We start from the raw sequence: 24,329 nt of genomic DNA, 5'->3' as shown, positions 1-24,329 counted from the left end.
AAGACCAATCTTGGAGCAGATATTTTGTTTATTATTTGCGCGCAAAGTGAGTGTCCATTGCGTCGCTGCCACGCTGAACCCTGTTCATTTTCTGCTTGATTCGGCCATGCACGCTGCCGGAGTCGGCTGCCTGGCTCAACAGGGGCCTGCAATGCGAACGCCTTGTTAGACAGAGGACAAGGAGCAACCGACACAAATAACAAAAAATGTAACTGCCACCCCAGCGACTGCATGGTAGCTTCAGCAGCCACGGTAACACCACACTTCATGGTGCCTCCACTACCCAGGCTGGTCAGAAAGGATAAGGTGCATTGCCACGAAGGACTTTTGAGCTGGCTCAGTTGCCATAACAACCAACTGCACTGAGAACTGCCGAGCATGCACAGATGCAGGGTGTAAGATAGACAAATGGGGAAACGGCCCATAGAAGCCTTCCGCAGCGCCGTGACCGGATTGTGTACTCGTCTGCCTGCGGGTACCGCCGATTTGCGACAGATGGCACTGCGGCGAGAAGAAAAAAATCGGAATCGGATTTGCACGGAACTCTATGGGAAAGTGCGCAAACTAAACCTAGAGCACGACAGTCCTCCATTGAAAATCTATGAGAAACCATCTCCGTCAGTTTAGCCGGTCGCCACCGGTCGCCCACCCAGAGTGAGAGTTCGCAATGCTCCACAAAGATGGCGCCACAAAAAAGAGAAAACCGAGGGGGACACAATCCGGTCGCTCATCTGGCTCTCGTTTCCCCACCTGTCTATCTTACACCCTGCACAGATGGGAATGGGGTGTAGGGTGTAGTCTGCTAATCTTGCCTCCTCCCAAAACCAAGAAAGGGAGGCTTTTTCGACACACAATTTGAGGTGGACTTCACCCTCAAATTCTCTGTCTACATTCAACAATCGAGGTGACCTATTTTCTTCCATTTCATTTTTGCAAGAAAATATGTCTGTCATGCATTATATTAACAAAAACTGAAGCTGACAAGTGATTGAGCAGGCTCAATGCATCACGGCACAACAGACACACTTTTCCAGCTCTTTCTTGTTCTTTCTCTCAGGACCAGCGATGCCAGTGCTCACAATTTGCTGTGCTTCATTCTTGTCTGCACCGACATGGTGTCAGCTAAGGCTGCTGTCAGGCAGATGCAGACAAAGCACAGTAACTCCAAAGTAACTAAATAGAATAGCCAGAGCAGCACATGCCGCTTCCTTTCGCCGCCAACTCCTTTTGTGGTGCGAAAGGGATACCATGCTCAAAAATCATACAAGGACAAGCAGACGGCGACTACACATGCTACGCCACACAATGCTTTAAAGGGAGAGGGTTGAGAGAGAACGCTGCTTTGGATCAAATTTAAGCGTGCCTCGATCGTATCTGACAAACTTAGATGCACGAAATGTGTTGCGAATGAGCTGGATGCTCTGTGCGTATGTGATGTCACCTGACATTGTGCGGTCATAGCGTCATGTGACACCGTGATGCGTCACATGACATGAGTGTCACATAATGCCAAGGTGTGACTTGAAGCTGAAGTCAGAGTCACATAAGTAATATAACTGCTATGGGGATATACTGCTTATGTGACGTCACCTTATGTGTTGCTCTCGAGCGTAACATCTTGCTTTCCTCGCAAAACCCGTCCCTATAACACACCCCATGGGGCAGGCCATTGCAATATTCTACTCTGCAACCAGAGCACATTCGGTTACTCCAAGTTGCCTTAACTAATACCATTTAGCAGACAAGACCAGTGCCTTTCCCCCTAAACGTCATCACTAGTAGATCCACGCAGCGCCTCCAAACTCAACCGGATGGTGACCAGAGCCACCTTGAGTACACTCGCCTGAGGAAGCCGTGGCCGGAACCCTTCTTGGCATCGTTCCGGTCACACTGGGAGATGATGGTCTTGCGCTGCTCGTCCCGCCACTGGGCGTTGTCCATCATCTGCCGGCGAGCCTCCTCCTTCTCACGCTCGCTCAGGGGCCGCCGCCTGTGCTCCACAAAGAACGGCGGAGATGTCAGTCTGTGTTTTGAAACCATTGCAGGCTCCAGGGAAGCCCGTAATAACTTTCCCTTTTTTTTTAGAGCGCAGCTCTTAGGGGCCCGTCTCCAGCCTGAGCGGCGTCAACGTCGCCGTCGCCGTCGGCGTCGCCGTCGCCGTCGGCGTCGCCGTCGGCGTCGGCGTCGCCGTCGGCGTCGGCGTCGCCGTCGGCGTCGGCGTAACCGCGCCCCTCCCTCTCCTCCTCCTCCCCTCCTCCTCCTCCCCCTCCTCCTCCTGCCCCTCCTTCCCCTCCTCCCCTCATTGTGTAGTATGGTCCGGGCGAGTCGCATGACCTCGGGGGGAGGGGATCACATGACCCGTTTCCAGCCTGTGCGGCGTCGGCGTTGGCGTCGCCCCTCCCCCTCCTCCTCCTCCCCCTCCTCCCCCGCCAAGGTCACGTGACCCCGGGGGGGTGACTCCCCTCCCCCCGCCGAAGTCACGTGACGGCCCGCCCAAGGTCATGTGATCCCGTCCCCTCGAGGTCACGTGACCCTCCGGACCTCTGCCGGGTCCGGGGGGTCACGAAGGTGGAGGAGGGGGGGAGGAGAGACGAGGAGGCGGAGGCGAGGGGAGGGGAGGAGCTTGAAGGACGAGGAGGTGGTAAAGGAGAGGGAGGGGGAGCAGGAGGGGAGGAGGACTAGCAGGCATGATCACGAGGGAGGAGGAGGAATATACCCTCCACTCCTCCTCCTCAAGAGCTGCGCTCCAATTCGGCGTTACAGGAACTTGTAAACGGCTTTCACTTTTTTAATAGAATTCAAGAATTCCAGGATTTCCAGAATTCACCCGTTTTTGTATGGCCACATATTCAGTGGTGTCATCTATTGGGTAGCCCCAGCACACTTCCGGTCAATGCATATTTAGTAATTTATTACACATAATTTTTTTATCGTAAGAGTGAATGAAGTCTCACGGTGCTATCAGTGGCCATTTCCATAAGAGGGCGTGTATACTTGATTTCGCAAATACCGTGAAACCCGCCATCTAGTTCAGAACCAGAAGTGGTTGAGGGCTATTTGTACACTGGCACAACCAAGTTTCAACTCGCTCAAAAAAGAGTGAATGCGGCAAGAGTTAGACTTCTTTCGAATGTTTGTTTATTGTGACACCGGCTCGGCAAGGAAGTAACCCGACTCTCCAAACCAGAGATAAGATACTTAAAATACAACTAGAAGCCCACAGACTGTCAACTCAAACAAAAAGGGGTTTTATGTGATTGAGCTTTGGAACGAGGCCTAAGCTTCAGAGCTTGGCAATGTGGCCTGTAGAGCCACAAATGCCGAAATAACTTGCAGCGCATAAAACTAGAAAAAAAAACACAAAAATGAGAAAGACTGTTTTCGTACACGTAGATCTATTCACGTAGCAGTAAGATCTGAAGAAGCAAGAATCTCATGCTCGCAGCTTTCCGAGAAACGCACACAGAGCGTGCACTGGTACAGGAACTAATGCCTTTCTTTATTTAGGAAAGAGGGTAGTGTGCTCAGATGCAAAGGCCATCACTTTGTCCGGTACCAGGGCAACGAAAAATGTCAGAAGTCACCTGTGTCTGTGAGGGGGACTCTGTGACTTCTCCTGACGCTGGATCGGCCGTGCCGGCTTCTCTTGTCGAGGTCGTTCCGCTGGCTGCTTGCCCCTCACCTAGAGACGAGAAAAAATAAAGCTTGGTAAGAGCCTGTAATTTCAAGCACTCAATGCTTCATTTTTTGCATTTTTTTTATTGCGAGGCATAAGCATTGGTGCTTCACCGAGGATATTAATGGCAGAAGCTGCCGACAACACTGCAGCCTCGTTTGCTTTTACGAAGACAATGAAATTGAGCCAGTTTAAGAAATAAAGGGGTAATGAAACGATTTTAGTGTTAAGACAATTGGCAGTTTGTATTCATTATATTGTTTATCCAAGCACAAGTGACCAAAAATGTGTCACCGTGCCCCAAAAAACTGCTATTTCATTGCGTAATCGCAAAAAAGAAAACAAAATATTTTCCGATCTGCAGCCACTTGTGGTTGTTAATGGAACTGACGTGTGACATACTCTGGGGGATACGCAGAAGTGAACAAAACCTGTCCCCCTCCGCTGCTGAACTCGTCGTCCTCCTCGTGGTGAACCGTCTTTTGTGTCGATCACTCGCTGCAACCTTCGACGATGCTACTGTATTTGCACGAATATAACGCAAGTCTTTTTTCGGAATTACGTGCTCCAAAACGCACCTCGCATTATATTCGGAATTGAGTTCAGCCACGAGGCGTGCGAGTCTGGAGAAAGCCATCCCTCCTGCTCAATGCAGGAGATCGGGTGGGAAAAGAAGGGGGGATATCGGAGGGAATTGATTAGCTATTAGGCCACGTGAAGGGGCAAATAGAAAACATACAAAAACATTTTCATAGCTTTTCTGTTTGTACAACGCGCGCACGCCGCAGAAACCCAGTGTGCGCACCATGCGGAAATGCAGGCACTGGCCAAACCAAGCTAGGCCAAGTCAAGTCAACACAAGCCAAGCCAAGACCACCGACGGTGTTTATACAATCGTGCAACACAAGGAGTTCGTTTATGCGGAGAGGCCAGGAATAAGAAGTGTAATTGTGCATCTGGTTCAGCAGTATTTTTTTGCCTGCACATTTTTAGTTTCTGCTGCAGAATGGTCTTGGTGTTTGTGTGTTGGTGCTTCTGCTTCGTGCCTTGCTTGGATGGTGGATGCCAAGGAGCTCACGCCGAAGAAAAACAAGCTACCCGACAAGCCGTGCTGTGCTGCTGCTCATCTGCGTAGTCGCCAAGTGGATTGTAAACAGAAGGACCTGAGCAGTGAGGATGAGTGCAGTCAAAACATAAACCGATATTTCTTCTATTTCCATTGACTTTTCACTTCTGCTATGCCCCCGACTGCGAGCAATTGACGCGGCCTCGGCTGTTATAAAAGTATAAATAAAAATATTTTTTTCTTATTGAGGGCATCAAAACCTGCCCTCGCGTTATATTCGTGGTCGCGTTATATTCGTGCAAATACGGTAATCCTTTAAAAGTCAATAATCGCGGAGGAAACGGCTGGGGTCTCTGAAGAGAGATCCCAATGGGAAACCACGTGATCCCCCAGAGTATGTCACTCGAAGGGTGACGTGGAGAGTTGAGAGGCAGTTGAGACTCACTTTGAGCTTCGATTTGTTTAATTTTTTTTTTATAAAAACTAGCACTCGCAAGAAAATATGTTTTTTTGTTCTTCGTTCCATGGGTGGCAGATTAATTTCCGCAGTTAATTGGCCAATCTCTGAAAATCGTAGCACCGCCCCTTTAATGTAAGGATTTCGGTGCAAGGGAAAGTGAATACTGCTCGATATTGTTTCCGGTTAGGATGACTTACAGCCGCATTGAATTAAGAATGAGGCCATTGTCCGACACTGCTAGAAGCTGGATACAGATCCCGGAATGCGTCTTCGACTGGCGAGTTTTAGAGTCGCATCCCATTCATACATCAAAAGCGGTCTCGAAGCGGCAACAAATGGCGTCGCACATGGCTGTCTGCTAACGCTCAGACGTAGGGTGACCACCTTCCTGCTAGCGAAATGCGGGACACGCTGAACTTGGGGGAGGGGAAGGGGGAAGGGGCAGGGGTGTAAGAGAAGAAAGGCTATATATTTCGGCTGTCGCAACTGCAAAAAAGAACTTAGTGCGCAGCCGGACTGATGGAAGTTTACCATGCTGCCTTTTAACCCGAGACTGGGGCAGGTGGAGGAACATTGTTTTTCCACCTTCTGCCCCAGCCTCAGGCTAAAAAACAAAAAATAATGGAAAAAATAACCATTTGAGGAAATTTATCAACACATGCCACGAAATGTGGCTCTGCTAGCACATTTGATATCCTGTCTTGTCTGAAAGCATATTATACAGCTGCAAATTGTATTGCGGCAATTAAGCTCAAATAATTTTCACTACAAGTGACATTGTCCGAGTTGAAAACATAAAATCGACTGCAACATAACTCAATGCATCGAAAGGACAGAAGAAGCAGTAAATCTTTTATGGCTTCTCGTTTCCTTTCGATTCCTATTTATACCAACATGCTCCTACACAAAATTCAAATTTTACGTTGTTGTTTTTGATCGTTGTGAGTTGCAGTCTTCTTGCCTTGTGTAATCAATCGTCTTTACTAAAAAAGAAAAAGAAAAACTTTCCACAGCAACCTTTTCGCATTGACGCAGCACGATTTGAAAATAATTAAAATAATGTATTTTCCACTTTTGGTGAGCAATTGTCCCTTGCAATATTTTGCCACCAAGGGAAGAGAAGCACGAAGGCGCATGCGCGACAGATCTCCTGCAAGAACGACGATCGCTTCCCACGATGATTGGATAGAAAATGGTGTACCATCGCGATTCACACATTCACCAGCGATCTCCGCCTTTCTCTGTGCCTCGTTGTCCGGCAGCGCCATAAGCTGCATAGTGAGTTTTACGACAATCTGAAATGCGGGACATTTTGAAGATTTGGGAATTTCCTGCGGGACGCGGGGCACGAGCCCCCAATGCGGGACAGTCCCGCGATTCGCGGGACGGGTGGTCACCCTACTCAGACGGCCATCGAGACAGTGTTTCGCGAGGTAGGGAGTATTTTCTAACTGATCAGACTTTATCCCGCGAAGGGTGAAACTAGGGTCATTGAATGTTTCATAATGAATGAAATTGAATGTTTCATAATAAATGTCATTGAATGCATTTCCATACTGTCCACTTGAATGAGCTTCCCGACTGGCCAATGTTGACCATTTTGAAACCAAAAAAAAAAAAAAACGCAAAAAAAAAAAAAAAGTTTGTAAAAGGTGCACGCGAAAGAGCTTCGAAAGAGCTCCGAAAGAGCCAACGAATTACGACCAGTCTAAAGGTGATAGGTATGTTGGTTTCTGTTGCAGATTGATTTATTTATTGATTCGGTAGCCACGGCTATTTTCGGAGTTACACTAAGAGTCACACATAAGTGCACACACGTACTATGCTTTTTACACACACCATTGAATGTGTTACTTGCTACTGACGATAAGTAGCCTGGATTAGTGCCGAAGACATTTTTATTGACAATGCTTTCAGTACGACAACAACCAATGTAAGGCGATAGGCTAAACAGTATCTGTTGCCATGGCAATTGCCGTTCTGGTCCTTTCAAAGCTTCGAATAGGTCATTCTGAACCAGGTGCCAAGATTGTGATGGCGCATCATTGTGCTGAAAGCACTCCTTGTCAATAAAAATGTCTTCGGCACTGTATATATCCAATAAACTTATTGGTTTGGCTCATCTCCACAGGTCTCTTAGAATAATATTGTTCTTCACGCATATTTTATACCAATGCCACCAAGCACTGACGCCATGTGTGCTCGCAGTGTGAAGATGTGCGGCTGTTTCGCTGGCGTGTAAATTAACGAAATCTCGGTAAATGAAAAATGTAATCTAAAGCAACCCGTTGCCGGAAATTTGGACCAACTTGCCAACGCTGGAAAGGTCAAAGGACGAACTGCTCATTCCGTAGATCAGAAAGGCAACCCTATGGTGACATCGGCACTGCCTCCCCAGAGTCCAGCGACTTTAGCCTGGATCACAACTTGCGACGTCGCGGCAAGGCACATCCCGGTCGTAACATCACAAACAGAAACCATAAGAGTGCACCACCGGAACATCTCGGAGCTCATTCACAACTTTCACGGCTATATGGGGCGAACTTGCACCCATCAAAATGGCTGTCATCCGGGCGACCGCTGTAGGTGAGCAGTTTGAGGTTGGCCGTGCACCGCGTAAATAATCTTCGTGTTGTTAAATACGAGCGATATCAGAGACTTACTTTATACTTTAACGCCAGAAATGTGTAAGCAAGCACCATCATTGTGATGCCGATCATCCAGGAACTAGGGAGCAAGATTCTCACACCATGGTACCACCACCGCCGAAAGTAGCGAAGGGACGCTACTCACCAGCAGTCCGAATCCATGGGGCATGTCGATCGGCTTTGGCCGCTTCTCCTCCACCTCTTCGTCTGAACTCTCGGTGCGTCTCGTCCGTGCCTCCGAGTGGTGCTTTCTGTGCTTCCTCCTGGGGGAGGAGTTCGAGCTGGATGTTGAAGACCTCCTCTTCTTCTTCCTCTTCTTCTTCTTTTTCTTTTTCTTCTTCTCAAGAGATTGCTCAATCTGTCGGGAACACAGATAGTCGAGGCTAGGCTTAGCAAACTATGATAGTAGTCAAGAAGTTTCCGAAAACTTCCTTTACTCAGAACGTGCACAAGTTTAGGGACTCGTTAAGAAAAAAAAAAGTGTTATGCAGACATTTAATGGACTAAATTTTGCTAAATTAAGTTGAAAACGCTTCCCCGCTCAGTTTAGGGAACGGGAACTGAATTGGCATGTAATTTTACACAAATTCAGGTCTCCCGCTAAATTTTTCAGTAACCTGGATTGTCACGCCTAAATCGAGCCCGCCTCCCAAGCTCAGAAAAGCACAGCTCCAAACATGCTACATACTCTGTGTCTCCCAATCTTATCTAAATAATGTTTTTTTTTTCTTTTACCCTGTATAACATTTTTATGTTTTAGTCACAAAGGAAGCACGCAATAGCGTCCTTTCAAAAGGTAAAATATCAAGATTGTTGTATATCGGTTCAAACAGAAGGAACTCAGCCCTGAAATGATGCACGCTGACTCCGCTGTCGTCTGGCAATTTAGTGGGTGCAACAAGACCGCCAACTTGGGCTCCTTAACGAGCAATATGCAATAGCACAAGGGCAGCCAAAGAAGGCGAATCTTCGCGGGTTCAACTAGGGCTCGTGTCTCCCTAGCAAGCCTACACCCCCTTTCCCTCTCCTGCAGCAAAATCAGACGGAAAAAATATAGACTAAGAGGTCGCATTTGTGCGGCCCAGGGCCACCACACAAACATCAGACAGGGTATTTCTTTCACGAATGGGGATGCACAATAAATAGACAGAATGAGCAATTGCTTTATGAATGAAATTTGATGTAAACGCCACGCAAGATGATAAAAATAAAGAAGAAACTGCCACGCCCCTTTTTATTACGGCTCTTTGCATACGTCCACCTGGCCACCCCTGCGACAGTGTTCGGGCAATTGCGTGCTGCCACGACGCACCTCAATCGAAATGGCAGGGGGCTAGGCGGGGTATTGAACACGGAAGAACTGTTTCCAAATTTCCGCAGCGCAAGCTTTTGCTTCGTGCGCTAGGGTTATGGAGCAGGTTCCCACTCACCATGTCCCGGAGGTGCTTCATCTTGACGGGGTTGCTGAGAAGCGTTTTCTTGGTCTTCATTTCCTGCTTCCTGGAGGAGGAGAGACAAATGCTTGGGCACCCAAGACCTGGCTAACAATGGTCACCGTGCGGCGAATGAGAGTGCGGCGTTCACCAATAACGACGACGAAGAGCGAATCAGAAAACAAAAAGCATGAACAAAGCATTTATTTTGTATTTAGTGCCTGGGTGGGACACATACGTCACAAAATATAATTCTTTCTCAAAAGGGGAAAAGAAAATTTTACTACAATATTTTTTTATACGAGGCTCATTTAAGAAATTTTTAAACAGGCTATATCTGGGTTGATGACTTGATAAAGAAGCATGCTCCTGTACCATTCTCAACTCGAAACTTTTCTTGCAGCACAAGTGCTGTACTGCACAATGTTTGTTTTTGTTTGTCAGTTAGGGATTTATTTTTGTTCTTTCAAATTTGTGACTTTAAACACAGTGCTAAGATAGCTCCGTACATGCATTTATGTGCACTGTCGGACACTGTTAGCGGCAACACGGCATAGGTGCCTTTCTGCACGGGGGATTTATGTGCCAAACAAACAAAGGACATCTGGGAAAAAAAGAATTATGCAGTAACACTGGATTAGCAACTCCCCCTTCATGTACACAATCAGCATAAAGTGAAGGTCAAGTAATACAGTCCCATTTGCAACAAATAAATACTGCTTTTTTCTCTATGCTTGTGCAAATGTGCAAAGATGCTTGTTCTGCGTTCAAAGCATCACCCGCAAACTCAAAATCTTTGAAAATAGGGAGAAGCCAGAGAACAGATGCCCGGTGGAAGCTGCTTGGCGTAAGAAATAAAAAGAAACACTTTTCAAAGCCCAAATACGTTACGCTTTATGTGTTGAATGTTTTTAACCGCTCATAAAGGTGCACAACGGGGTAATTTTCATATATGCGACAGGACTGGCATATTAGCAATAAGTAAGTGCCACTAGAATACTAACAAACCTTGAACACGCTCTACATTTCTTTCAATAGTTGTTTTGTTTAGAATCTTCACTTGCTTTTACACATCTGCTATGGAGCTGAGGCTTGGGCCTTAAATGTAGCGAAGTTTAACCTCGTTCACTGGTGAAGAAAAATACTGCAACTAAAGCAATTACACTTTTACAATGATAATAAAAGGTAAGGCCCTAATGATAAAAAAAAATGCAATGGCCTAGCTCGGCTATGTCAGGATATACGTAGTGTGAGCTTATGCACACAAAATGAGAGGCGCTATCAAGCAGCTCCGGTGCAGCGTCAGACTTGGCTACTGCACAACGGAGGCAGACAGCTGGGCACGCGGCGGCGCCAGTGCGTCTGCCGCGGCTATGACGTCACTCCTCTGCAATGCGCAGACCGGCAAGGCACGCGCGGCGGCGGCTATGGCGCACCAGGCGTGCGCCGTGTGACGTCACTGCACCTCGCGCATGCGCAGCGCGGCTCTTTGGGAGCCACACGAAACTGTTCAACCTCGGCCAGTGTAGCTCATGCTGTAAAAGTGATCCATGTTGTCTTCCGGCAAAGAGATAAGATGCACGTGCGTTTTCCCATAACAGTGATGTGATTGGCTTAAGCCGTTTTGGAGCTCCTTTCAGAGCAGCCAAAACAGTGTTTTGGAGCAGCAAAAGTGGACTTTGGAGCAGCTAATACAGTGTTTCGGAGCAACAAAAATGGCTTTTGGAGCTGATGTTCTTAGAAAAATAAAAATATTTGTTTCAAGTGCTGGACAAACGAGGGACACTTTGCTCGCCGCAGTAAACAAATTATACTAAAGTTAGACTACCTGGGAGTCTTTCAACATTTAACTGAAATGCCAATGACAGGCCACATTTTGCAATGCTTCAGTTAAATGATACATATATATGTACCCGCTACAGGTAAATAAGAACCAAGCTGCACATATTAAAATTTATTTCAAAATGACCAACTAAGTATTAAATATTACAACATTAGGTTGACTAGTTATATGATAAATGGAAGCAGTTCTTAACTGTCGATACACGTGACCACCACAGTGCAATGCGAAATCGTCACGTGAGCGGAGATGGCTGTTTGATCGAAACCATGCCACCCTGCTCCGTCGCCAACTGGTTTCCAAAATTGTACACAAAATGTAACTGTCGAGCATACGACAAAAAACAGTCCAGCCGTACGTGCTTGCCAGACTGGCTGGCAAAATACAAGCTAAACACAAAGTTAAGAAAAAAAAAAAAAAAAAAAAAAAAAAAAAAAAGCTGTAACATTGATGCAAGACATTACGAGCCAGGGTCAAAAAGTTCTCGGAGCGCTTTAAGCTGAACTCGAGACAAACAAACGCGCTTTGAGGGTTCAGACATTGCCTTCTTTGCTTTAGCTCACTTCTCTTCACCAACTTTCTTTCACGGCAGATTTTTCAGGTACCGGGGTCCCCCTCGAAAGAAAGCCCACCGAGAGAAACCTAGGTCAACAGTACTTTGACACAACAGTCTTCGACCAAGAGGGATTTTTTGTAGTAGCGCATTAAACAAGAATATTGATGAACATTAGGGCGGTCCATATGTTTCAGTTTAGAAAGCACCATATCTGCAGCGACGTGGCGACGGCAACACTTGACGGCGCGCGACCACGGCAACTTGAAAGCAGAGACCAAATATAGTTTTTCCACGGCCGTTGCTTTGAGAAGCAAGTGCTTCAGCTGACAAAGTAACTCCCGCCAAGCAAAAACGTGGTTTCGTTTCACAGCATGATGGCATGGCTGGTACCCAGCACGCTAGTGTCGGAGCGTCCGCACATGCCCGCGTCTATCGTTGAAAAAGTAAAAAAAAAAAAGACCGGATGAACCACGCTTGAACGATTGGCCGCTTGTACCACCTAGCTCACGTGTGCTCATCGCGGTACTCAGTTTAGTTTCGGTGTTGAAAGGCGATCAAAACTGGTAATTTGGCGCAGGCCGGGCACAGATTACCCATATTTTGGCAAAATGTAGCAGGATGTAGCAGTGTTAGACCCTTGGCGCAGTTTGGCACAATGGACTGTTTCCAAAACCGACGCGCCCCAATGCGGCGAAATACCACGCAGTGCACTCTGGGAACTAGTTGGCCACTCAGTTTCGGTTTCGACTGAGCAGATTCATCTCATGCTATCACGCCGCGACCGAACGCGCTGCTTGCGTTTTCGATTATCTGACTTTTTTTCCGAATGTACAATACACTCATTCTCGAGCGATACAAAACGAAGGCCGGGGCACTTTCCTTGGTTCCCGAAACACCGGATATTATGAGTGCGTATGCAAACGTAGTAAGACGTGGCTTAGTCACCTCATCTTTGAGTCCAATTTCAATAATCCCGTCTAGTACCAGTGAACTACAAGTGAAATTCGGTCACCTGGAGCATTACACGTATTTTGTTTGCCAAACGTCCGCTTCTTGTTACTTCATTGGGCGAAAAGCAAGCCGCATCCTCACAGGAGTTTCAAAGTTGAGCCCAGCGTTGACGCATGAACTTTTAAGGAAACACAATAAATTCGACCTCACTATTGCGCCAAAGTTACTATGATGTCGTCCTCGTGTCATCACATATATCCCAGTCATATTTTATGCTGATAGAAGATTAAGTTTTCGCAAACGCTGAGCCTCGGCTAGCTACGACGGAGGCCTTAACAAGCGTCCCCTACTCCTCGCTAAGCCTTTTTGGACGAGCTTTTACTGACGCCGAAGATCTGTACCTGAACGGTGTGTCTGAAATTATCTCGGCATACTCAGGCAGGAAGAAAGCAAACACATAACACATATTATGGACATTAGCAACCGTCAAATGCACTTTGAATAATTTCGTTTGTTTGGCGCACCGCATAGGGGTTCATGCCCGTCCGGCGTACTTCTGGCGAATAATGCGACATTTTTCACACAAGTGCTCGACTTTTGCTTTCTTAAAACGGTTTGTATGCGCGAATGTGCCTATACGATTGCAGGATAACTTTACGCGCATACGCGACGTTGAATATTAGTAAAATGCAAATGGGTGGGGAAAGCTTCGCTTCGTGCAATGCTGCGGGTCAGTACAGAAAAGAGAAAAGACGTGTGTTATAATTCAATGGCACCTCTGAGTTTTACCACGCGTACACAGGCGTATTAAGAAAATCGATAATTGCAAAAAGTTATATTTCGTCTATGGACGCACGAAACAAACTTCCTGATCAACATCACTAATGTAAAGGCACGAGCTCGATGTATGCATACTTATTGGTGTCTACAGCTTGTTGATTCGTACACAAGCAAGATTCCCGAGCTCCCACTCCCAGCACTCCCAGCACTGGCTCGTCCACATACCTCGAAATGCTAACAGAATGGCTAAGTACAAAAATACAACAAGCATGTCTTAAGACAAGCTATACGTCTCGGGCTTGTGCTAAAGCTTCGAGGTCTGACCATCTAGGTTAGTTTAGAAACCACCAATGCCGCTCTCGGGGCCAGAAAACATGAGATAACGGCCGTTAATAGTCCATGCTCGGTGTGTAATCTCTTGTCGTCGTGTCGATCGAAACCGAAACCATGGCACTCTCCTCCCTGGCCAACTAGTTCCCAGAGTGCAATGCGCGCCGTGTTGCATGCAGGGCTTTATGGAAGTAGTCTATTGGCACAGCAATCACATCACTGCATAAGAATGCACAGGAACAACGCAGAAGTAAACTGGCTGCTCTCTGCTTCAATCTGCATCCTTGAAATCACATAGACACTATACTCCGTTTCACCTTCAGTCCGAGCGCAGTGGACGCCACGAGTTATCCCAGCCGATCCAGCGCCGGGAGAAAGTCGCGTGACCTGCCGGTGGGGCGGGGCGACACAGGGAGCTCAAGGTCGCATGACACTCTCTCAACGCCGCATTGGCTGGAATGGCTCCTAGCGTCCGCTGTGCTCGGACGGAAGGTGAAACGGAGTATAGCGCCAGTTGAAGCTTTATACCCCCCGTTTCAACTCAATTTCAGAAGCAGCTGGCACTACGAGGTAGTGGAACCACTCAAGCAGCGTCAAGAGTGCAACTCACTATGCTTTTTTTGTTTATGATTGGTTCAGAGATGATAAAACAGATACAGAAACACACCGAACACCATGATGGTGCACTTTTGATGCTGTCTCATTGGTCCCACCAGCTCGTAGCGTCTGCTGCATCTCGACATAGAGGGAAACCGAAGCGGTTCTGTATTTGAGAAAGAACACCTAAATTGTCTTCATTTTGCCTCCAGGATCACAAATATCGAGATTATTTTTCAATTTGGTGCATGAAATCTGCAGAAATTAATTTTTAAAGTGCCGCCAAAGCCCCTCCTTTTTAAGACGTGACATCACGCTTGGAGTTTTTGGAATTTCTGGTCTCGCGCATCTTCAGCGCCTGTCAAAGCTATGCACGCACACTCTTGCTATTTTCAAAAAGGTCAGTGAGAAGAAATATACCTGGCAAGCTTGCAATTGCACGAACTGCCGACACAAACGATACGCGCTTGGCGGCCAAAGACCCCAGTATGACGTCACGACTGGTCGCAGGTTTTTCGCATTTTTTCGAGTTTAGTTACATCTTCGGGGAAAACAAATCTCATATACAGGGTCGCACGATAAAAATAAGCCAAAATTCACCTCTAGCTCGTTTTTTCAAGAAGTGTTTCAGCTTCCCTTTAAAGGAGCACTCACAGGTCAAAATCGTTTTCTTTTTTATTATACGAAACGAATGAAAACAATGCCTGGACATTACCCTCGAAATCCAAAACTTCAGAACTCGGTATTTGTGAAGTAAAAAAAACAATTTCCCAAAGCCAAATTTGAAGTTACCGCACGATCCACACCAGTGCAGTGACGTCAAATATTGACTCGTCCTGCAACTGGAGTCTCTCTCACGCCTTTGGACCGACCTGAGGTGTCGTGTTCACCCACATCCTGCGATCAATCGCTTGCGTGCCGCCTATCGCTGTGAGCAGACGACGCTCCACTTTTGAGTTTGAAGTTCTTTTATGGCCCTTTCAGCGATCTCAAATTCTTTCAAACAGTGTGAGGTCGAAGAGAATCTGCAGTGGGCTTTGGTGAGTGACATGAGGGCCACGTACCGCCGGTTCTGCATGAAAGGGTGCCCCGACGGAGTCTGAGCTGAAGCTACTGTACACAGGCCTCAAACCCAGTAATTCGGACTGTTTGAAGATTTCTTTTTCTAAGTCTGCAGGGTGAGAGGTCGTCGGGCACGTAAAAAAGAGAGCTTTGACTGATTACCCAACTTACCGATCGTCCTCAATGCCACATGTGCCGAGCGCAGTCGCGCCGCCATGTTTTTGAGGGGGTACAAAAAGCCAGGAGGCGACACCATTCCGGACTTCAAGTTTCGATATTTAAAAAAATAAGGGCCGTAGTGTGTTCGCAATTGCGTTCAAAAACATGTCTTGCGAATGGCGTTACTAATTATTGTAGGAATGTTGTTTACAAAGCTTTTAAATTTAATAATGGATTACATCACAAATTAAAAGAAGCGAGGAGGTAAAAAAAAGAGTAAAAAGCAGTTGCGCGAGCGAAAAATGTTTTTTACATTGTGTTATTTTTTTTGCGTGTCTATGACTACAACCTGCATTGTTTTAGACAAAAAAAAAAAAAAATAGACCTTTGGGGTGTCAGTGCCCCTTTGAGCTGCCAGCGACCATGTGCGGAGCTTTTTCCCATTCTGGGATCCAACCTACTTGATAGCAAAGAGAGGGTCCTCCCGTATCTTGTTCTCCAGGTCGACGGTGGCGCTAGTCGTCGCCACGGTGAACAGCGCACCCGGCTGCTGGTCTGCAAGTGGCACGCACGCACCAGAACTTGATGTACAGGGCGTCCTTCATCTTCTACTCTCGTGTGGGGATGATCCAATTGCTGCGCCCCGAGTGACTAACCTCCAAACTACACCCACGAGCACAAAAACAGCAGTGACGCAGCGCTCGGCCAATGTTGCCGAACACCGTGTTGGCGTTAGGCTGGGACGCGCATACTCCCTAGGCCCAAGGAGGGGCCCTTTTGTAGCCCCTCCTCTCTGCATGAGCAGCACAGCATGCACCGTGAATGTTTTCAGCACCTGCTCAGCACAAAGGATGAGGTAAGTCAAGCTCGCATTTTCCAACTGCTTTTGGGACAGATCCAACCTGGTGCGTCCCACCAACGTCACTGTTTATTGTCAAGACTCTTTACGTTAACCCGTGCCCCACATTTTGTCATAAGAGACGACATGAAGAATGAAGTCCACAGGCCTAGTGTAAACACTGAGGTCTGGGAAAAACAAGCTGGAGAGCCTTATATAGCAAGCTCCTCGCCAGCACTGTCAACTTTCTGGTACTATGTCGTCGAGGCTAACGTCGTTTTTGTGGTGTTGCAGGCCTGCACTGCTGCGACAGCACGCGGTTCCATCCCACATCTCGACTGCATGTGCTCTCGTACACAGGAGACGCCAGATGAAGTCACAGGCTCTGTTGCCTGCTCGCTGCGCCCGTCGAGAAAGGGTGCCACAACTCACATTCGTCACTAACTCGGTCATCTGTGAACACGACCGCCATTAACTTTGGCAAGTTTGTCGGTCACATTTCTTACAGGAAGACAACTACCGTACGCCCCGAAATTTCGCGAGGTAATACTGACCACCGCAGGGCACATTCGGTGAAAGTTTGAGCTTTCTTTGTGCAGCTCTGGCTTGTTCTATAATTTAAGAACCACTGTGCGCTCCCTCTACACAGGGTGTTCTTTTTATTGAATACAGATTGTAAAAGAAATAAAGCCGTGAGAGCTACACAGATGTGGTTTGTGCGAGTGAGTTATAAGACAAGGCGGACATTATGTTCGAGAGAGAATGGAACTGATAGATGACAAATTAACAAAAATTCACTAATTTCTTTTTGAACTAAACATTTTAGGACGCATGCTTATATTGAAGAAATGGAACCAATCAATGTTGAAGGCCAGCCCAGTTTTTAAAACTCTTGGATTGAGCACGCAGTTCAAGTTATTAATTGTGAAATTTTGTTCTGGAAATCTGTCAATACCGAAACCAAACGCACGATGCCTGCCAGAAGGACAACCCTCGTTTGACGCCAAGGGTCACGTGTTAATGACGAAATATGAGTCACTATTTTGCGTCACAGCGCGCTGGAGCTGATTGCAGTCGGAGATCCGTGACTGGCAAACTAAAGCGACAAGCGACTGAATTGGCAGCAAGAAGTTGCTTTCCTTTGCTGAGCAATATCACTGAAAAATGTTTCAATCATGGGTGCATGTAAGGTGAAAAAACAGCCTGAACATAAACCACTCAACAAAAAGTTAGTGCTTAGATACAATGCGGCGCAAAAGTGATGCAAATTTCGTCACTAACACATGACCCTCAGGCACCAGATAAGGGTTGTCCTTCTAACAGGCATTTGCACGTTTAATTTCGGTATCGAAAGATTTCCAGGACAAAATTTCACAACGAATAATGCCCTATCCAGGATTTTTAAAAACCGGGCCGGCCTTCAACATTGATTGCCTCCATTTCTTGACTACAAACATGTGCCCTAAAGCATCTAATGAAGAACCTAATTAGTGAATTTTCTTTAATCAGTCATCTACAGTGCAATCCACTTATAACGATAATGAAAAAACCCTAAAATGCAATCGTCATAACCAATTATTGTTGTATCAGGACTAGGAACTAGTCAATCCTAGTCTAGAAACTCTATATACTGATTGTTATACACCAACTCATGTTTACAAACAAACCGGAGCGCCCGGAGCGCCCCTAGCGGACGCCACCGGCGCCGCGCATGCGCGATGGGGGTGTGGGCAAAAAGCTCGCCGTCGCCCATAAACAAACCATTGAAATGCGATGTTGTCGGCGCCGGTGTGAGTTCCCGCGCTCTTTTTCGCGTGGGAACTGTTGATTCTACGTCCTCCTAACGATGTCCGACTACTTGAGCAGCGTCAGCGAAATTAACGAGGCTCGTTACACCGCAAAACTTCGCGTGAATAATCTGACATGCGGCGATTCATTCCGCGTGGACGCCGCAGAACGTACGCTAAAGCCTGATTCACGTGATGAGATTTCGCTCGCAATTTTCAGTAGCGACGTCGCTCGGACTGCAAAAACGTGAACCGTAGCTGAGATGGTCGACGTCGATACTGAAAATCGCAAGCAGAATCTAACCAAGTGAATCAGGCGTAACAAGTCGGTGATGGCCACTGGTAACAATGATCAACATCTCCTTGTATCTACTGTTTACGTCAAGCCTGCTTACCAACCTTCAAACTTAAGTCTTTTAAGGCCTGCACTTAATTCTTATCGCAAGTACCGGGCCCACGTTTGGTCTACGGGCCGGTGTCCTCTAAAAGAGCAGACGACAAGCAGAAACGTTAGAAAGAGCAGACGACAGTTCGAACGATCAGGCGACCGTTTGAACTTGAAGACGCACTAAACGTAGTCCGCAGGTGGTCCGTACAACTTGACGGTTTTACGGCGTTCATTTTGGAATCAAACAAATAAATTTGATGGCCAGTAGTATCCGTGAATTTAACCCAAAATGCTTCCCGCCCAAGCAATCGTGGTACGACGGCGTCTGGTTTTCCGTTTTCACGGCACATATCCGCGTTCTCGGACGAACCGAGCGCATGAAAACTGACCTTCAAACCTCTCTCGACTCTCTTGGTACAGCCCCAGTCGCAGCATTTTGATGACAAGGCAGGTTTTTGTCTGGTTCCTTTCAAAACAACGCAGGAATACACGTCTCAAATGGGCACTTCCGCCCACAGCCCCAGACCGGAAGTGCGTCCGACGCGCCACCACCGCGCCGTGATGTAACAGAGATGAGTTTGTGTATAAGCGGTATATCGTGATATGTGGTATCGTTATAAGTGGATTGCACTGTATTAGTTGCATTCTCTCTTGAACCTAATGTCCAACAGGCCATATAACTCTCTTGCGCAAGCCCCAGTTGTGCAGCTTTTACGGCTTTTATTTTAAAAAACATGCATTTGATAAAAAAAAAAAATGCCTTGTATATTAATTTTTTTATGAAAACAGCCATTTACTGGGGGCTGCTGACCAGAAAATATGGTATAGAAAAGCACGGGCATCTCCAGGTAGAAGAATGGACTCACCAGGGTTCTCCTCCTTGACGCCGTCCTCTTCCTTCTTGAGCATCTCAAAGTTCTTGTCGACCTTGCGTCCCAGCAGGTACTGGTCACGGTCCACAAGACCGGCCACTCCCTGGTACATCCAGTCGAGGCGCTCTTGGCGCTTTCTGCGGCAAAACGGGTTAGTTTATTTGTAGGAGACTCTGGTGAGACTTTCCCCTTCTTAAAAATGTCCGAGATACCCGAAAAACTTTAAACTAGATTCAGTCAAACGACGGTTCAGGTGCGCGATTTCCACTTACAGCTGAGGCGCACAGAGCGTGAGGTGGAATATATATATTTTTTTTTCGCTCCTTACGTTGTAAAGTGTAAGGCACAGTTCTTGGACCTATACGTACTACACATTTAAAACACTTTTTGGGAGTTGAGTGTTCCTTTAAAGCAGTAGTTCCCAAATAGGGATTCATAGACCCCATGGTAGTGGTTCTCAAATGGGTGTCCGCGAAACCTTTGGAGTCCCTGAAGGCCTTCTTAAGGTTCCCGAAGCCCTCAACCAAACAATAAATATGTTTTTTAAAAATTGATGCTGACTGTATCGCATGTGCACAAAGTGAGTAGGGTTGATCGGTCTATGTTTCAGAAATTCGAAGTTCGCTTGCACGCATTTAGTCTTTTTATCATCGTAATCGCCTATCATCCTGGATCTGCAACTGCTTCTTTCCGGCGGATGGGGTGCCCGCTTCACTTTCGCTGACCCAGACGGGCTCCCCAAAACATCACTGGTTGAGAACCATTGGACTTCAGGGTCCCTGAAGCCCTCAACCGTCAATCGTCAAACTTTCTTTTTTTATTGATGTTGGCTGCCCCACGAAGATAACTAGGCCGAACCAAATGCTCCGGGTGAGCAGGGTAGATAATTCTCCATTTTTGGAGCTTCGAAGTTAGTTTGCACGCATTTAGTTTTCTTCATTGTAATCGTTCAATACCCTAATACAACCATGTAGACGGGGTTGCCCACCACTTCCGTCGATCCAGGAGTCCCCTCCCCCCCCCCCCCCCCCCCCCCCCCAAAAAAAAAGCGGCTGAAAACCACTACTTTAAAAAGATATGAGGGTCGTGCCTTGTACGTCAGCCCTTTGAGTGCCATGTCCGAGTATACTCGGCTAGGCATTCATGCAGGTTTCAGTTTCCATTTGCTCCCCACCTTTTCTAACTCCCAACTGGGCTGTCAATTTTATTTTCATAGAGCAATACTTCTCGTAATAACACCTGTTGACGGCACATAGAAAGTTTTGTTTAGGGTGACTCCCGTCTCGGTTTGATCCTTCCCTATTCTAGGAAGGCGAATCTATGTCATTCAACCTTGCACTTTATGGTGAACACTGAGATGTAGATATCAGGAATAAACAAATTTAGTAACCATCTAAATAAGAAAGTCCAAGATCTAAATGAAAAAGAAAAATGTTGATCAAGGCCACTCGAAAAGAGTGACCCCAGGGAGCAAGGCCAAGGAGGAACTTTGTACAGTACCGTGTCTCTAAAAGCGTAATTTGTTAAGAATTTCCTAAGTTGGAGGCACGCAGCCAACAATGAACTTTGAGCACGTGGACCAGTGTGTCTTTGATAATTAAATATACCTCATAAAACATGCCACAGTTTTTTTGCATGGGAACCAAATTTGCGTTCGACACGCGGAAAAACAGAACGTGGCACTTGTAAGGTTAAGAGACACGTGGGAGTCCGCCAGGGTATGGAGATTGTGGCAGTTGCGCTAAGGGGTGCCGACTTACTTGACGACTCCTTTGTTCTCGGCATACTGGCGCATCTCCTGCTTGCTGCGTTCTTCTTCCAGCTCCTTCTGCAGCTGCTCGATCTTGGCCCGCTCCTGGTCCCGCATCTGCTCCGCCTTCCAGACGCGCTCTATGTTGCGCAGCGTCGACGGGTGCCATGACTTCTTCAAGTTCTGTGAGAGGCGGCGTTTATCAGCGGAAAGGCCGCGTTAGGCACGCGAGGTAAAGGCTGGTTGAAACACTATCACCTGAGCGGCTCATGTGTGTTACATTAACTGCCTACAATGAGCACTGGCACCTACTATCTATTGGGTAGTCCTGTGAACACTCCTGGCCCCGCATACAACTAGACCGAAGGTTTCTCAGAAATTCAGAGAACAAATCTATGCACCTTTTATGAGAAACTGTCACTTCTAACGTTGCCAGGATCACTTCAAAGCCCCCAATCAAAGAATGATGCATCAAAAATTATAAAAAATATGAGCAAGTGTCGAAGTGCTTGTGCAGTACCCGATACATGGTGCCAGTACGTTTGCTCGCCGCAGGCAGTTGGAAGGAGCGCAGTGCATTCAACAACACTCAAATGCAAATGCGTGAACCAGCCTCAAAGCGAAGCTAAAGAGGCTCTTCAACAAAATGAGTTAGAAGGGATTTATAGCACATTTTTGTCTTGGGAATTCAAATGTCGCCAGCATTTTACCCGAACGCACTGACAGACGCGAGCAAAAAAGAAAAAACCAACCGCCGCGTGCAACGTCGTACCCAGTTTTCACTGCCTTGCGCATGCCGCTTGTGAGGAACACAGCGTCCTTCAGTGCTCGGCTAAGGTTTGCAGAAGGCGCAGAAATATTGAGATGTCCGCATAATACATTGCGATTCTCACCTACCACCAAATGCACCGAGAAGGAGGGGCTTCTGTGTTATTTGAAGGCACCGTCGTGGCTACTTGGCGCACTGATTGTAAATATAATTTCGGTAATCATGATCCCGGAGGCCAAATAAAAAGTATTTTTAAGTGTTTTTTTTTTTTTTTTTTTTTCTCACATACAGCACTGCTTCAGTTTCCTTTAATAATTATTGCCCGGGGCACGCTGCGGCTGCAAACGTGGGATTGTGGAAGTTCCCCTCTTTTCTTGTGGAGCTGGAGAGTGGTACTGCAACTACTGTGCTTTGTTTCACTCTACGACAGACAGCAGTGGATGGTATGAGCCGCCCAAGCCAATTTATTGCGACGCGCAAGCGTCACATGGCCTTCGGAGAGGGGCACAGCGGCGCGCAAGGCACATAGACACGTAACATATTCACGGTGCCGGATCGGTCGAGATGGCTCATATTTTCCCCTGAGGTTCATTGTAAGGCTAAACAGTCTGTAGCGTAATGAAATGTGCTTCTGTGGGGAAAAATTTGGTTCCCAGCACCATTGTTTGTCTGAGTGTTAGCGCGAGCACAACGTATGCACTTCTTTGCATTTAATTGGAATAGAGCATTGGTGGTCCTAAATTAACTGTCAAACTAGCAGGATAAACTTTGTGAAAACAGTTAACGCAAAGAATGAGGAAAAGACGAAGATATGAGTGGGCCAAGCACTTTACTGCTTAGGTTGGTGCCCTGAATGAACAACTTCCCACCACGCTAGCAGGTTTTATGGCAGGTGTTTTATTTAAAGAGAAAAACAAGCAAACCCGGCAACAATTGTTTGCACCAATGGTACCGCACCGTGCACAGGGACGCACATAATGAATGAGTGTATGCCGCCTCGATGAGCGGTTACGAACCAATTTATTGAAGGCCATTGGTTTAAACCACCTGGGGATCTTTAACAAGTAGCGAAAGCCCAGAGCTCTTGGAGCATTCTGAACAACCACTTTTGGCTGTGTTCAAAATCTTACCAAAATGGATTCGAGCTACTTCGGCCAGTCGTGTCATGTGATAACACAGATAGAGCGACACTGGACGCGGGTAGGTTTTCGAACGCAAAGGTACAAAACCCTTACACTGAGTAGATCGAGTAAATCTTGGAACACAGCCTTAGTTGACGTTGTGACGTTTGTGCGATGCGGCAAATTTGGCAACACAAGAAGTGCATATTACAGAGACAATACAGATGAGCGAATGTTCACGTTTCATGGACATTCGTTTTGCGGATGCCTGTAGAAGAAAGTTTTGCCGAGGAAGTTCCAAAAACCCACGCACTGCCAGGGCAAAACAGTGAACCAGTAGAGCGCATTACGATCAGTGGAAGGTGGCCGTGACCATAATCCTTAGTGTAGAAAACGAGACATTAAGGAGGGGTCAAGCGAGGCAGGAAGAAAAGCACTGCCACTATTCAGTTCGACACAGCTGTTTTTCTTCACCATTTTTATACAATGGGAAAGAAATGTTGCCGACTTAAGGATGCCAAATCCAGTATTATAGAATCATCCCGTACTTGGGCCTATGCGAACAAAATGTATTCGCAAACGTAACCACACAAAAGGCTGAACACACATTTTCATAGTGTGCTCAGTTTGTGTAAACTACGTCCGTAATAAGTAAACATTCTTTCATGTTGTCTTCCACTATCCTAGTACTGATTTTGGGACTACGCAAGTTCTCACGAAAGCGGGGCTGTGAGTATGAGGCATTTATCGCGGCAATATGACAATACGTCGCAGAACGGCTGTTCACGAACCTCGACAGGCGGGTTTCACGACGGGGAAAACCGACGGACAAGAACCAAACAGCGGTGGAGACGGCGATTTCTGGCCTCCGTGAATCCCAGCCCCCAAAACGTGAATACCGGCATGCTCTTCTGTTGGTTTCTACGTTCAAGAGTCGCTGCCCGAAGGACAGTGGATGAAAAAAAGCACTGTAAACAAAACTGACAAAACGTTGAGCTTCGACGGCCGTCGCGAAATAATCCGTTGGCATAAGGTCAAAGAGACAGTACTTACCAAGTCTCCGCCGCCCATGATGCCGGAATAATGTCGGGATGATCAATTTCCTTTTCGGTCAACGTATGAATCTCTGCGCTGTGGCAAAAATCTTTGCTCAAGGTACCGAATAACTTTCCGGGAACGACATCGAGGTGATCTCAATCTTTTCTTCTCCGTTAGGCTCGGTTTGGCTAGGTTTGGCCTCCAGTAT

At 46.9% G+C, this 24,329-nt stretch overlaps 1 protein-coding gene across 1 annotated transcript; it reads right to left on the bottom strand.

The window, feature by feature from the left end:
• Positions 1-10: 10 nt before the first annotated feature.
• On the bottom strand, positions 11-24,329 carry LOC8037393 (pre-mRNA-splicing factor CWC25 homolog). The gene is made up of 9 exons (XM_029976347.4): positions 24,137-24,329; positions 21,204-21,376; positions 19,438-19,580; positions 16,020-16,113; positions 9,281-9,350; positions 7,996-8,208; positions 3,585-3,682; positions 1,844-1,990; positions 11-146 (listed from the first exon to the last, which is right to left on the bottom strand). Exons 1-9 carry the CDS (start codon positions 24,152-24,154, stop codon positions 32-34), a joined length of 1,071 nt encoding a protein of 356 aa, XP_029832207.2. The 5' UTR covers positions 24,155-24,329; the 3' UTR covers positions 11-31.

This window comes from Ixodes scapularis, unplaced genomic scaffold (genome assembly GCF_016920785.2).
Source record: "Ixodes scapularis isolate PalLabHiFi unplaced genomic scaffold, ASM1692078v2 PGA_scaffold8__174_contigs__length_109621045, whole genome shotgun sequence".
Lineage (NCBI taxonomy): Eukaryota > Metazoa > Arthropoda > Arachnida > Ixodida > Ixodidae > Ixodes > Ixodes scapularis.
The sequence above is the reverse complement of the archived record's forward strand: the minus strand, read 5'-3'. Positions and strand labels throughout refer to the sequence as shown.